This window comes from Balaenoptera acutorostrata, chromosome 8 (assembly GCF_949987535.1).
Source record: "Balaenoptera acutorostrata chromosome 8, mBalAcu1.1, whole genome shotgun sequence".
NCBI classification, from domain to species: domain Eukaryota; kingdom Metazoa; phylum Chordata; class Mammalia; order Artiodactyla; family Balaenopteridae; genus Balaenoptera; species Balaenoptera acutorostrata.
In genome coordinates, this window is record NC_080071.1 from 113,584,168 (window position 1) to 113,598,723 (window position 14,556).

Sequence of the window (14,556 nt, forward strand, 5' to 3'; positions counted from 1 at the left end):
TTACTGCAATGCTTTACTTTCTTTATATCCATTCTCCTTTTCTCTAGCATGTTTCTTGAATAAGGATTCATTTGAGTCAAGAGCATCCTGTTCCCAAGATCACTATTGCTCCTTTTATTCCCAATCAGGTGCATGTTTCATTACATAACTCAATTGTTGTCACCACAATCTGCCATAGCCCTCACCCGATCTAGCGCTTTACGCCTGCCTCAAGCTAAAGTATTTACTTGAATGTGCCAGACTTAATGGACACACCATGGGGAATCCCGGTGGACCGAGTGTGCAGATCACCTTAATTGAGACGGTTTTTCATTAAGTATGTATGATTGAGTTCTTACAGTCAGGACAGCGCATTCCTTCCAAGCTTGATTTCAGGCTTCTGAAAAGCTACAGGCTCCTGTCCGGCAAATTTTTCTTTTTAAATCACTGCTGCTTCTCTGTTACTAATTTTTTATTACCCTCAGGATTAAGAAGAACTGCTGGTTTTAGCAGCACTTAAGGCATAGACAGTTCAACCTATCTGTAACGTCTGATCAACCTGGAATTATCTGTGGTAACATGGAGGACAAAGAGATTACAATTCAAGAGTTGCTCACAACCTCTGTTTCTAACTTACTCCTCTGACACCCGATGGGCTTCGGAATTGATGACGTAACTTTATACTGGTGGTCAGGATGTGTCCCTTTCCCGCTCTTTCTTCTCTTGGCTGACCTCGCTTCTGGAGATGCTAATGCGCTAGTCAGAGGGCAGACAGGAAGAGGACGGGAGGTGGCGGGTAGATGGCATAGATCAGCCAGGCAAACGGAAGGCCCATTCAGCCCACGCACATGTTTTGTTTTGGATGGTACTTTAGTTTTTATCTTTTTAAAACAAATGTGAAATATACTATGAGCACGAGTGCATACAACAAATAGTTACACTTAAATCAACATCATCATAAAAGAATACCCACAACCCACTTTAACAACTCAGTGGTTTTTTCTTTTTAGGCACAATCTTTAATATTTATTTTATTTTTTTAAAAGGTATTATAAGATTGCAGAATTAAAGAGACACAAAACAGCATATATTGAAAATATTCTCTCATTCTTGTGTTCTTTACACTCAGGTCTGCTCTCCTGAGGCAACCAATAGTACTGGTCTCTTGTGTTTCAGTTCTATTCATGCCAACAATTGTGTGTGTGTGCGTGCTTGTGTGTGTGTGTCTGTATGATCATATTTACACTTGCATTTAAATTTTTACTATGTATGTTATAGTCCTTTCTCCCTTTTTAAAAAATCAAGCATACTATAGGCACTATTATGCTCCTTGCTTTTCTCATTTAATAATATACCTCAGAAATTGTTCCTTATCAGTAAAAATCTTCCTTATTTCTTTTTTACAGCTGTATTATATTCCATTATCGGAATTCATTTGACTAGTACCCTATTAATGGACATTTGGTTCACTTGTGATTTTTTCCTATTACTATAAACAATGCTTCAGTGCATGCATTATTTTTCATATGTGCAAGTATGTCTCTAGGATAAATTATTTGATTGGAATTGCTATTTAATAGCATTAAGTATGTGTGACTTTTATTAGATATTGCCAAATTCTCATCCATAGAGGTTGTACTAGTACCCTCTCACCTGTAGTACGTAACAATGCCTCTTTCCTCACATCCTTGCCAGCAAAGTTTGTCTTAAAACTTTTTAAGCTTTTCCAACGTGATAGATAAAAAACGGGATCTAAGTGTTTTTAATGTGGGTTTCTTTGATCACGAGTGCATGTCTTTTATTATGAATGCGCCTTTCTGACCCTGTTTCTGTAGAAATGTCTTTTTCTCGGGCCCTCTTCTGCTTCTTCCTTCTACTCTTAAGGACCCTTGTGATGCGTTGGGTCCGCCCCAATTCTGAGGTCAACAACTCAATGTTTTTAAGCCACTCTTGCACCCCTTCCATTAGATCCTTCTCCCACTACTTCCCCTCCTAAGGTAACCCATTGTTGGATTTCATGCTACTCATTCATTTGCTGTGGCTTTTAAATTTGTTTTTGTAGTAAAAAAAAATGTAACACTGGATTACATTTATGTATAGGCATACGTGCAGAGGTGTACTGGTTTACGATGTAAAAATTTACTACTGTGGATACTAGTCAAAAAAGTTTGAAAGGCCTGGCTCTAGAAAAACCCTTGGCAACTGTATCAGGGAATATATACCACCATGGTGACCCTAGCAACATTGTCATAATTGCAAAAAATGGGAAACAACCCAAATATTTATCAACAGTAGAAAGGATAAATAAAATTTGAACTTTTTCTGCTCTGGAAGACCATACAGCAGTGAAAATGAACGAACTACAATTTCAGGGACCATCGCTGATTCAGCACAAAAACAACTGAAACAGCTGACTGAAATAAAGCCAGTTGTAGTAAAATATTTACAGTATGATGCTACTTGTATAACGAGCAAAACTAAACAATAGTGTGGGAAGCCTATACAAATAAAAGTGAGTACTATGTGCAGACTATAAAACTATACATACGTGCACACACACATCTATATACACACACGTATACATACATACATATATACCATGAATTCTTTATCTGTCATCTATCAACAGACCAATATCTTGGCTATTGTGAATAATGGTGCAGCTAACTCTTTGAGACAGTGATTTTATTTCCAAATAGAACTCTCATGCGGTCTAGCAATCCCACTTCTGGATATATATCCGAAGGAAAAGAACTCACTATCCTTAAGTGTATATTTCCTTTTATTTACCTTGCTTGGAACTAATTTGGCTTCCTGGATCTGGGGGTTGGTAACTTTCTTCAATTCTACAGAACTCTCAGCCACTAACACTTTTAATATCCTGTCTGTCCTGTTCATTCTAGTCTCTGCTTCAGGAGCTACAATTAGATGCATGTGGATTTCATCACCTTTTACTTAATTTAACCTCTCTTTCATATTATCCATGTTCTTGGCTCTCTGTGACACATTTTTGTGTAATTTTTCAATTCTACCTTCTAGTTCAGTGATTCTCTCTTCAGTGACGATAAATACTATTCTGACAACATTTAATTTTTCTGAAGTTCTGTTGTGTCCTTTTCTGAAATTTGACTGCTCGTCTGTTTGTTCCTTTGTTAACTTTCATTTCCATTTTTGTTTAAATGCATTAAATATCTTTGGTTTATATCCTCTATTGGATCATTTCCAATTCTGCAGTCTTTGCAGGCCTCATTCTATAGCTTGTGGGGTTTTGTTTTGTTTTTTTTCCGATACTGACTAATGAAGTCATTTTTTCCCCTCATGTCTTCAGTGATGTTCTATTCTGAGTTAATTTTCCTTAGAACTTTATCTGTATGCAAATTTTAGAGTGGGAGCAAGAGAGGGTTTGAGTTGGGTTCTGCCAGATTCCTGAGAGTACTACCACCCTGAATCTGTGTTTTTTTCTTTTTAAACTTTTCGCTATGATAAATTTCCAATATTCTCTAACAGTGTAATGTATCCTCATATACCCATTGCCCAGCTTTAAAATATTAATATTCTGCCATTCTTGTTTCATCTATTCCCTCTCCCAGTTCTTCTCTGGAATATTTAAACTCACACCTCGGACCATTTAAAATTGTCAAGCTTGGGCTTCCCTGGTGGCGCAGTGATTAAGAATCCACCTGCCAATGCAGGGGACACAGGTTCAAGCCCTGGTCCGGGAAGATCCCACATGCCGCGGAGCAACTAAGCCCGTGCGCCACAACTACTGAGCCTGCGCTCTAGAGCCTGCAAGCCACAACTACCGAGCCTGTGAGCTACAACTACTGAGCCCGCATGCCACAACTACTGAAGCCCGCGCGCCTAGAGCCCGTGCTCCGCAACAAGAGAAGCCACCGCAATGAGAAGCCTGCGAACCACAACAAAGAGTAGCCCCCACTCGCCGCAACTAGAGAAAGCCCACGCGCAGCAACCAACACCCAATGCAGCCAAAAATTAAAAAATATAAATAAATAAAATTTAAAAAAAAGTTTGTCAAGCTGGGGGACTCAGGGGACACAAAGAGAGACTGAACTAATTCCCTGACCCACATGAGTGTGAGCTCATGACTCAGAATCTTCAGAGGAGACATGTGTTTCCTTCTCTTTTTTTTTCCAGCTAGAGTTGAGACGGAGTTGAGGCTGAGTCAGGAGCTTATTCCCACTGTCTTCCTCTGCGGGGTACGTTTGTCACCACTGCTCTTGGGAATTCAGCTTTATGCTGGATGGGGAAGGGGTGTTTTTGATCCAACATTTCACCCTGCTCAGGCCCTAGGCTTTCATGAGGTCAACAGTTAAGCTCCTTAACACCAGGCTCCAGGTAGAGTGACCAACTGTTCCAGTTTGTCCATGTCTGAGGGGTTTCCTGGGATGAGGGACTTTCAGTGCTAAAACCAAGAGGGCCAAAGTCAAACTAGAACAGTTGGTCACCCGAGACTAGTACGTACCCCTGGGGCAAGGGGGACTCTCTCCCCTCTGCATTCAAACTTTCTTGCTGCCCCCAGCCTCTGATCAATTTTTTGCCTGCAGCTCAACCATGCATTTAAGAAAATACGTATATTTTTATATTATATTCTATGCTCTTAGGTGTGGCATCCTGTGAAAGGATTTTGAAATCCTAATTCGAAATATTGCCAGATAAAAGGAAGTCTCTGAAGATTTACTTTTTTGAAAACTAGGCCCAGATTTTTAAAAGTATCATATGTTACATAAAAATCTAGACTTTTGGCTTCTGCTGAGAAATGGAAAGACGTGGCTACTTAGGGCCAGCCTTCCTCTATGGTGACAACTGGAATTGACCAGCAGCTGCTCCCCTAGAATGGGTTGTGTTCTCTCCATTCCTCAAGACTCCCATCATTCATACAATGTATGCCTGTGAATGTCAAGTCCAGCCCGTCTCACTCACTGACCCAGGGGCTTGGTTGAGTTTGCAGCCCCTGACCAAGCAATCTACCAAAGGGATCCTTGGTCTCTGATGCCTGCAAGGTGACCAAAGAAGTACCTAGTCATCATTTAGCATTGTTGGGGGTTTATTTAAGTTGACTTCACAGCTGTGGACTCCGCGATGGATGAGGGCTCCACTCCATACTAGCCATCGTGCTGAGCAACATACACAACCTCTCAGGACGCGCACTTCCTCATATGCAGAAGGGAGACCGCAGTCCTTAGTTTGCAGGGCTGATGTGAGGATAAAACAAGGCAACTTACATACCAGCACTTTGGCCAGTGCCTAGCATATAGAAAGCTCTGGATAAAGAGTGAGTATTGGTATAATATATAAGATCGTCTTCTTTCAGAATTTTCTGTCACATTGGCAGCTTTCTGGTTCAGAGGCTGAGGCACTCTGTTGTTTGACTTTGTTTTGACCTCCACCTCTTCCTTCCTATGCCATAAGTCACACACACAGTCTTATATTTAAGTGGATTAATAATCTTTTAAGAAATTGAGGGAACTGTACAAAATGAGGTCTCTCTACAGCTATTTCAGATTCCCCAACCGTGTACTTTAAAGCAATAGGCCTTGGGAAAGTGTGGGAAAAAAAGACAAAGCTTATTTAACATAGCCCCTTACCACCTGTTCAGTGGGCCCTTTCCCCTACTAGCACGTGGATTAATTAGTGCCACCCCGTAGGGCTTCACGTCTGCCTCTGCCCTTGCAGCTGAGGTCCCTGTCTGAAGAGCACCGCCCTTACCCCTCCTAAACGTCCAAGCGTTCCTTCCTGTGCTGCGCAGTTCCCTGGCGGGAGGGGGGACCACACTCATGGCTCATTCCTCTAGGGTCTTGCTGGTGCTAATCTGAGAGACACACTGAGATTGTCAGTCAGTGACACTCACTGGGTACCCTTCCCAAACACCAGCTGTATTATAACAAGGGACGTGAGCACTTGTACCCAAAGGAGTTACCCCTGGGTAGGACATTTAGGTACGCCCTGACAGATTTCCAGGAGAGCTCTTTGGGGGCAGGGAGCCCTTTGGCAGCCCTGAAATACTCCGCCCTTTTACACGAATGCGTGACTCTACTCATCACGGCACACCACGTGTGAGGAAACAGTATGGTGCTAGTGCATCTGGTTGGTCCAACGTTAAAGGAGAGAAAATGAAAATATGTTTTTATTTTAAAAGTCTAAGCGTGAGCGTCATAGTGATTGGATGGCCACTTCTTATCGTGTTGGTCTTCTAAAACAATTTCCCACTGTCTATGTATTGCCTGTAGGATTAAGTTCAAACACCTAAGCTTGGCTTTCAAGGTCTCCACAATCTGGTCCTATCCCACAAAACCCCTCTATCTGTACCTCATCCTCAAAACTTACCCTCTGCGCTAGCCAGGCTGGTCCTCTGCTGACCCCCTTCCCTACAGTTTGCCGTATTCCTATCTCCAGGTCTCTGATTACGCTGCTTACCTTGAGTTGAAGGGCATCTCTGTCCCCTTTGCTGATGAAATCCTACCCCTTAGGAAAGTGGTTCCCAAACTCTGCTGCACATTGGAATCACCTGGGGATCTTTACAGAATACTAATGCCTGGCTCCACTCCCTAGACCTTGTGATTTAATTGTTATGGGGTGTGACCTGGGCACCAGCATTTTTAGAGCCTTCCCAGAGGATTCTGATGTGTTGCAGAGTTTGGGAGCCACTGGTATAAACGGCAAACACTCTTAAACTTCAGTATCTTGCTGTCTCACTCTTGCCCTTTCCTGTTGATGAACACCAACATTTCTGGATTCACCAAAGGTGGGCTCCACACCCTGCCCTGTGTACTCATATGTACGGACAGCATGCCTCTAACTTACCTGTGATTACACTGTAACAGAATTATTTGTTTGCTTCTCTGTTTCCCTACTGAACTGGAGCTCATAGAATATGCGTACTGTGTCTTATTCACCTCTGTATCTTTGGCTTCTAACACAGGGCATGGCTGGGAGAAGATGCTCAATATAGGCTTGTTGAACTAAAGAGAACTCAGCTCCTTGGTGCAATCTACAGAACAAATATTTTACAGGAGTAAAAAAGCCATACTTGCAACTCTGTAAGGCTACAATTCTCTAACCCTCTAGTAAAAAACAGAGGGAGGGAGTCATAGACTATGATCCACTATGCTCACAAATATGGAAATCTCCACCAAAGCCTTATCTCATGCCTGCCCCTGGTATTTAGAAGGAAGCACTCATAAGGAGCAAGTTGACAGATGACGAAAACAGAGAACCAGCCACTAGGGGGTGAGACACAAGAAGGATGACATGTAATGTTCCAAGCACAGGGCTTTGTACATAGGAGATAATCAATGGATGGAAATTAATATTACTATTTCCAGTCCTTGGTCAGAAAGAACCACATGGTCCTGTTTCCACGGGTCTACCTTCATGACAGGTGGGATTTATATTTCAGGCTGCCAGATGCAAAGCTCCCGCTGTGAAGTTCGTCGCTTGTAGTTATAAATGGGTGAACTCAGTGCAGCCACGATAGAAACGTCCTTGCCCAAGCTGTTACTCTATAGTACCTCTTAGATGTCATTTGTATATTTGGAAATGCAGAAATATTATCATCCTGGGAAGTATTAATACGGATCCAAATTATGTAAAACCACTCCATCCTATTCCTCATCCATAGGTATTATTACCTAAGTGGTTTCCAGTTCAGAGCCAGTCTGTTACAAGTCAACAGAACATTATCTATTGAACATCAAAGTTGTTATTGAGAACATTTGTACTTCCCATTCACATTTGTTTTGATGATCAATAGCTCACTCTTTGTACAATTAAGCCAAATATGTCAGCACGCTATTCAAAATGTGACCTTTGACTCAAATGGCCTTCCACTCAAAAAGCTGTGAAAGTCTGATTAGCTTTCTGAGATATTTTAAATTTTATTTTTAATATGAATGTCATTCACTGTGCTTTGGGCACACAAACTTGCATTCAGTAACAACTCTTTAGATTTGGGGAAATACCATGCATCCTTCACTTCACAAGAGTCTACCATGCAGCCTTGTTTTCTTGCTAATCATTTAATTCAGCTTGACTTCTTCCTCAAACTCCTCAAAAGACATTTCTTCCTCTTTAAAGGAATTTCCAAATCCCCTGTCTCCTCTTAGGAGATTATTTTTGATGCTATCACTGGCTGATGTTTTTAACATGAGACAATGTCATTTGAATTCCTACTGATCATTTAATCCTATTAGACAATTAGTGTAATACACTGGGTGAATCTATTACAGTTAAATAGCAAGAAAGAACAATTGGTGTTGGTGATCATTTGTGTAGGCTAGCCTAGTCATTTGCTTGTTGCTTATTAACATGAAAGTCTGACATTTGTTAGGGCAATTTGAAAGAAAAGAATCTAGCTGTATTATTTAACTTATTTCATGAATCTTGAATTCCAATACAGAGCAGGTTTAGTTAACAGTATCCTGTCTTGTAATCAACTCATACCATTTTGATCAAGCCAACATGATTATCCTTAACCACAGAAATGCAAACATTCAGATTCACAGATTTTCTGATTGTTGTTCTTTGTCAAAGATATTAGCTGCTGTTTGGTTACAAGAAGACCATATTTAGATTTGCTCAGTTGCTGTGATTGGAAATATTCTATGGTTATAAATATTGGCAGGATATGTGATAGCACTTAGTCTAGACAAAATGAAGAACACTGGGATTCGCAGGGTGCTAAAAAAATATTTTTTCAGTCATTTTTGTGCAATAAAGATAAATAACCACTCGATTTGTTGAGTCTCACTCAGCCTTGAAATGGATGAACTTTTTAAAAGGCCTGTGGTAATACTCATTGGCTAACTCAGGGAACACTTTCAACCCTCCTGTCTCTGCTACCTCATGCAGTAGAGGCTGGGAAGCAACATACTGACTTTCCCAGCATCCCTTGCACCTAAGATTAGCTTTATGATCTGGTTCTCACTGATGACATGTAACGTGAAGTCTATGGTGGGGGGGGGCGGTGATTCTGAAGGAATTTTTACTTTTCCTTGCACTTTGTGTCCCAAATGTAGCTGGGATGCCTAAGTGGTGGGAATTAATTTGCAACCAGAAGTGACAAGCATGAGGACCAAAAAACAGGGTTTCGGATAGAATTGCTGAGCTGCTGCTTCTCTTTCATGTTTGCCTTCCTCCAGACTTTTAATTATATAAGATGATTCAATGACTTTATTCCTTAAGTCATGGCTAGTCAGTTCTGTTGTTGTTACTTGCTGCCAGGAGCAGCTTGTTCGGATAGGTCTCCACCAGTTTGAGGAGATGAGTCTACAGTTATGTGAAGACCAAGTCAGTTCTCTGCCAGAAACAGAGTCCACATTTACTTCCTTGAGAGTAATCTAAACCAGCACTTTCCAGCAGAACTTTGTATGATGATGGAAACACAGGCCATATAGAATATCTGGCCACTGAGTACTTAAAATGTGGCTAGTGCAATTGAGGAACTGAATTTTTAATTTTATGTAGTTTTCATGAATTTAAATTGAACCTGAAATAACTACATGTGACTATTGGCTATCATGTCAAACAGTACAGATCTAAAGAATTGCTAGTCTATAAAAAAATACGCAGATTACTATAGCTCTCTCTCGAAAATTCAGCCTCTAACTTTATATATGTTATTGTACAAGCCCAAGAATACCTCATTATGGAAAAATGATGACTCAGTGGGGCTTTACATAGTGCCATGTTTGAAGGTTGCTGAACAATATTTAACTTGCACGTTAGCTAACTACACAGAACTGACACATTTAAGCATTTTACACCGACAACTAACTGTACTAAAGGATGTCTTTCCGGAATAATACTCGCATTCAGACTCCACTCATCCAGCTGTTTGTTAAGACTTTTGTGTTCCCAATTACAACAGAAAAGGATAATAATGGTGTGGCAGTCTCACTAAGCTGTGAGGGTGTGATAACTCTCTGAGATAAACTGTAAATTATAGTTGGGAGAAGGCAGCTGGGTAAGCTAGAAAACCAGCCGCAGAACATACCAACATGGCTCTAGGAGTGGTGAGATACTGAGAGTTGGCAGCTAAAGGTGCTCCAGGGAAAGGGCAGGAGCCGTGCATACTGATTATACCAGCAACCAGAAAGCTGTAGGGCTGTCATGCCCTAGAGGATGGTATTCAGTACTGGCTACTACACCCAAATGTGATTTGAAAAAATGATTCTCTCATGCCTTGATGTTTTGTGTAAAACTAAATAATCAGCATGCTTACATTTCACAGCTATTTTTTAGAGCCCAAAGAACAACTAATTTTGCAAGTGTCTACGGTGGCCCAGAGCTGTTAAAGTTATCACGTCTTCTATCTCCTGCCAAGGATCACCGACGCAGACAGCTACTCTATTACCAGTTAACCTCCTGGCTGCTGGAAACAGGTTAGCAAAATCCCTTTGTGTTAGAAACCTGAGTTCCTTCAACATGGGCTCATGTAAAATTTTAGGACAGAGATGACAAACCAAAGGTATCTCTGAGAAAGGACTACCTATAATCAGGGTTCTAACAGAAATGATGAAGAAAATGAGGAGGCGATTTTGGCAAGCCGTATATACTTCATCTATTTAGTTCTATGTGTAAAACATATCCAATTTAAAAAATATTCAGTATAAGAAAGCTACCACTCCACACTTCTAACCAATAGTAGTGCTTCCTGAGACAATTACAGAAACTGGATAAATTCAACGTTGATTTTTTCCGCAGAGAGAAATTATTTACACTCAGTATCATTTTCATTTCATATTGACAAGGCCTCACTTATCAGTTGGCATTGTGTTCCTTTGCAAATACCTATGTTTTCTTCATAGGTTCTGCTTTGACCCACTTATTTTATGGTAGCTTCCAATGCCTAAGAAGATAAAGGTAATCACGTGTGAGAAGTTAAGACCCAGTCCTGGTAGAGGTGGGCATAAGACATGACCTTTAGGAACACACCGTGTCTGAAATAAGGTTGCATGTAGAAAACATCTCAGTTAAAGGCATGTTGAGACATGAATTTTTACCTATGGTATGGCTCTGAAATGCAGAATCTGCAACTGTATCTTCTTCATCCTCTTGCAAGTGTTCATTTGCCTCTTTTATCTGCAGTAACAAGGAAACACTGTGAGTTCCTATGTTATATTAAATCGATTTTGTAATCCTCAGAATATTGGTACATTCTATAACAAACATGTGGGTGTGTATGTGTGAGTGTGTGTATATATATATATATACACATATATTTTCTTCACTCCATTTTCCCCTACTCTATCACTTGGCTTTATTACAAGTTTTAATTATAAGAGCATATTTTCAGAAATATAACCCCAGCTCTGAAAGCAAGTTACAGGGTACCTGATTCTACATAAGATTTTTGAGATAATAGCAATAGTTCTTTTTAATACTTAATAAAGTCAGTAACACAGAGCTGCTGGGAAAAATTAAAGTCTAAGGAAGCATAATTCTTCCAGCGACAGTGACTCCACCACAAGTTATTTTAATGAGAATAAAGAAATACACTTAGATCTGTTGACCTTTTCCTAGAGTATAACTCTCTAAGAAAATGTTATTTTGCTGTTGTTCTTTCCAGAATGAAATGTGAGGTGACTTTGATGTGTGCTCAGTGAACTAGAAGGGTGATACATTTACCTAGATTTGTTTCAGGTCAAAAACATCCCCCTTACATTTCAGCTGGGATATCCAGAGGCTGAATGCTGGAGTACCAAGTGGAACTCGAGCAAGAACCTAATAAAGTCACAGTATTTTACAAATGAGAATTCTGAGATCCAGCAAGTTTCCTTAAACATATGTAAATGCCAACACTAAACCCAGGCCCCCTACTTCCCAATCGAGTAGCAGTAGTAATAACAATATCATGAACAATATCAATAATAATAAAAACAGCCAACACTTTACTATGCAGCAGGAGCTATTTAAGCTCCTCACACCTATGCTCTCATAACCTTGCAATGCTAGGAGGTAAGTGCTATTGCTAGCTCCATTTTGGACATAAGGGGCCTTGAAGAAACAGACAAGATAAGCAATTGTCCAAGTGGTGGAACCAGGATTCAAACACAGCAAATCTGGTTTCAGAGTTGTGTTCATTTGGTGGAACTTTGTTATTCTCAAATTTCCATGGGACTATGCCAGTGTAGACTTGGCCACAAGGTCAAGACAGCTTATGGTCCTTGGCAGAATGACCTTAAATAGCTCTTTGAAAATACATCCCAGCCAGTCACCTGGGCAGCCAACGATAATAATGAACTGTGCGATGAACGCAGTGGGGGGACATTAGAGGTTGTCAGTGGATTTGCTCAGGGGCTCGAGTTGAATGCCAAGAAACCATTATTTTATACTTACAATATAGAAAGTCATATGCTGGTAAACTGACCTTGAGCTAGACTTAGCTTTCTACTTTTTAACCTCTTATTTTTCATAACTAATGGAATCAGACCAATTATTTACATTTCATGACCATGGTTCCAATATCAGAACGTAATTGGTGCCTAATCCGTACATACTGATAGCCAGGAGATGGAACACTCAGGAGTATGTCAATGACTGTCTGAACCCTAAAAGGAGAGGGTGTTAAGGGCTGAATACCCAGAGGCCATGCTTCATCACTCTCTTTCCCCATCAGCTGTCTGCTGTCAGCACTGCCTTGTTTGTTAGTACCTCCAGAGGAAGTAAGTTAGGGAATGGGGGAAGAAGGGCAACATCAACCAGCTCTATTTCTAGTATTTATGGATGGCAGAGAGGAGAATCTCTGTGCGCATCAAGACTAACGAGTTACTTATTTGCCTTCCAAAGTTCACCTAGCTCAGTGACCTCTTTGTGACAAAGCTACCGAGAAACCCAAAAGGAAGGAGACCCAAACACCTTAATTTCCATTAAGGATCCAACAGGAACTTTCTATCCTCATTTACAGAAACATCAAGAAAATCTGTATTTTCAGCCCGTTCCCACACCTAAGACAGGATGCTCCGTACTTTCCCACACCTGTTAGGAAAAATAGTATTTCCTTTGGGTTTTTCTAAATCAACCAATTTTAAACTTGAAGGGGTGCCACGCTAACCTGCTGGAAAGTGGGCGAATCATCATCTCCATCAGCCTATGAAATTCGGAACAAAAGACTCCAATGATTACAACAAGGTTCTCATCTTGGAGATAAAGGAGAAGAGGCTTAGAGAGGGTTAGTGATCTGTTCAAGGTTATAAGAGGATTTCAGTTTTAGAGTGGGCACTCCTGACCCCTATTCATTGCTATAATTTAATTTTTCAGTGCGCCACATTGCCACCGTCATCCTTTCCAGACCTTCCCAAGAACTACTGTATCTCTCTTAGTGTCTGGCGATTAGATAGGTGGGCGGTATTCCAAATATACATAAACTATATTTTTATTTAAGAGTAGCAAAGAAGTTTTCTGTTTGTGTGTGTTAGTGCCCTGCTTCTCTTTCCTACTTGTTCCTACGCCTTCGGTGGAACTTAATCACCACCTCTGTCCAAGTATCATATTTGAGAAGGAAAATAAAAACCATCTTGAGGTCCTACCTGTCAGCTCCTTGTCAGAACTTTTCTAGGGCTTTAAGTGCTTAACAGCAAATGCTAAACGTGGCCTCTTGGGTATTTATCAGAGGAACTGGGCTTGTAGACAGGAGTTCTTTCAGCTCCCCTGGGCTAATGACCCCTGAGAAGCGAATGACACATAAGGGGAAATTTTGAATTGGAAAGGGATGGATGAAGAATCAACAAAGGAATGGAAAATGCGGGAGTGCCTTAGAATGGCATACTTGTCAGCTCTAATTATCCGTACAAATAGATTTCAATGCAAAGTGGTGAGTAATTAAAAAAATCCATTTCCATATGGAAATGAGGGGCATAATTTATTTTGGCAGCAGATTCCCCTTGCTAATTATATTTCTCATAGGCTGAAATTAAAATTAATTTTCAGTCTTGATCACACAGTGGCTGTGTGTTGGCGAAAGGTTGTGGAACTTTCCAGGGGGCAAGGGTCTGCCAGCTCCAGATGAAGAATTTGCCAAAGCGAATTCTTCACGTGGCAAAGCACTTCACAGATGGGAATGGTCACAAAACCAAGAAGTTTGGCTCAGCAAACAATGGTGGTTAGAGATTCAGAATTTCTTCAGCCATTGCTCTACCAGGAACAGATACAAATCCATGTCAGTAATGTCCCATTTGGTAAGAAGTAGCAGGTGACTCTCGTGCGCAATGATGTGGGTTATTTTTGGTTTCAGTTTGCTGCCAGTACTTTGGGCACCTTCTAATGGTGTACCTCCAACTCTTGCCCATCTTTTGAGCTCTGCAGTTGTAGTCAAGAGCTGTACTAAATACCAGTCTCTAACAGATAACCATTAAATGCCACTGTACCCATTATATTCTATTAACCTCTCCCATTAGAAAAGGCTGGGAGGAACGTGCTTACAAAGGACACAGGAGGAAAAAGGGAGAAAATAATTCATTGCTGACAAATATATATACATAACTGCAGAATAAAACCCCATATTTGGGGACACCCTTCATTTGGAATTCTGTGTATATTTCTTCTCTGAATCATCCTAAC

General features: G+C 40.6%; 1 protein-coding gene across 14 annotated transcripts in view; it reads right to left on the reverse strand.

Moving 5' to 3' along the window:
• NCKAP5 (NCK associated protein 5) overlaps window positions 1–14,556 on the reverse strand; it is a 1,062,317-nt gene that overhangs the window by 88,317 nt on the left and 959,444 nt on the right. For all 14 annotated transcript variants that reach the window (XR_009009050.1, XR_009009051.1, XM_057551412.1 and 11 more), the window contains one exon: window positions 11,001–11,079. Coding sequence is in view for 12 of the 14 variants with exons in the window: in XM_057551412.1 (XP_057407395.1) it covers window positions 11,001–11,079 (79 nt within the window). In the remaining 2 variants the exon portion in view is untranslated. The remainder of the gene's footprint in view (window positions 1–11,000; window positions 11,080–14,556) is intronic.